The sequence below is a fragment of the Arachis hypogaea genome, chromosome 19 (assembly GCF_003086295.3).
Source record: "Arachis hypogaea cultivar Tifrunner chromosome 19, arahy.Tifrunner.gnm2.J5K5, whole genome shotgun sequence".
In the NCBI taxonomy this organism is placed as follows: Eukaryota; Viridiplantae; Streptophyta; class Magnoliopsida; order Fabales; family Fabaceae; genus Arachis; species Arachis hypogaea.
The window spans coordinates 24,643,708-24,645,002 of NC_092054.1; the positions used below are offsets into that span (position 1 = coordinate 24,643,708).

Genomic DNA, 1,295 nt, shown 5'->3' on the forward strand with positions numbered 1-1,295 from the left:
ATGAGGAGGCAGCATGGTATGCCCCTAGATGACAGGATCATACCATACAAGCACATGGCCGGCTTAGCCCCCTGGCGAGGCTCAACGACCACTGGTTTAGGTTGGATAAGCCGCTGGTCAGTGCATTTGTAGAGCGGTGATGGCCCGAAACTCACACTTTCCATATGACATTCGGAGAGTGCACGATTACGCTTTAGGATGTTGCGTACCGTTTAGGGCTTCCCATCGACGGACATTACGTCAGCGGATGCTTGACAGATTTCCAGCGGTTCATTAATTGCGGGAGACCTGCATGGGATTGGTTCCAGGAGTTGTTAGATATGTTTCCTTCAGCGAACTGCATCGACAAGTTCATGGTGAAGTGCACTTGGATGCAGGAGGCATTCAGTCACCTTCCCCACGACGCAGACGAGGAGACAGTTAGGAGGTACGTGAGGGCGCACATCATAATGCTATTATGCACCCAGCTCTTCCGTGACAAGTCCGGTACACGCATGCATATCTGGTGGCTACCATTCGTTGCAAGATTGGAGGATATGGGTGGATACAGCTGGGGATCTGCTGCTTTGTCGTGGTTATACCGATGCTTATGCCGTGTGGCCAACAGGAATGTGGTTAAGTTAGTCGGTCCATTGAAGCTCCTCTAGTCACGGATCTTTTGGCGGTTCCCGGGTTTTAGTCCGAATGGGTTTGACGCCTTTCATTAGCCATTTGTAGTGAAATAAAACTTGCAAATCTTCGTCACTGCATATCACAAATGAGTCGTACTTCATCCCATCTCGAATAACAGAAATCGGAATTCGATAATATAATTTTTCGATCCGTTTCATTCCATGCAGACCCAATCTTTGTAGTACGGTATTATGATAATCAACTAGGCTCATAGAAGGTCTGATAAAGATGCTCAAAGGATCTTTAACAATAAACTTAATTCTCGATTGCGTTTTTTTCTTAATCGTGCCTTTGTAGTGCACAAGAACTACAAAGCTATCCTCTGTAGCCATTTTGAGTGTAACTCTAATGAGGATTCAACATGTTGGTATTTATATAGGTTGGACGTCTACTTTAAATCGAATTAAATTAATTTGATTTAAAATTTAGTAGAGTCAATTTACCCTGTGGTCTTTTCTTGCGTAAATCAAATTCACTTCATTCGATTTACTTTAGTGCATGCATTATACCAGATAAATCGAATCTAATAAGGTTGATTTACTACCATCAACCCTAAATTGAATTTCATTAATTCCATAATCATCAACCCTAAATTGAATTTCATTAATTCCATTTACTACGAA

General features: G+C 42.6%; 1 protein-coding gene across 1 annotated transcript; it reads left to right on the top strand.

Annotated features, from left to right (window-relative positions):
- Positions 1 to 647, top strand: LOC140182200 (protein MAIN-LIKE 2-like). Its single transcript, XM_072228337.1, has 2 exons — positions 1 to 16; positions 217 to 647. The coding sequence occupies exons 1-2, from the start codon at positions 1 to 3 to the stop codon at positions 645 to 647; spliced, it is 447 nt and encodes a 148-aa protein (XP_072084438.1).
- The last annotated feature ends 648 nt before the right edge of the window (positions 648 to 1,295 follow it).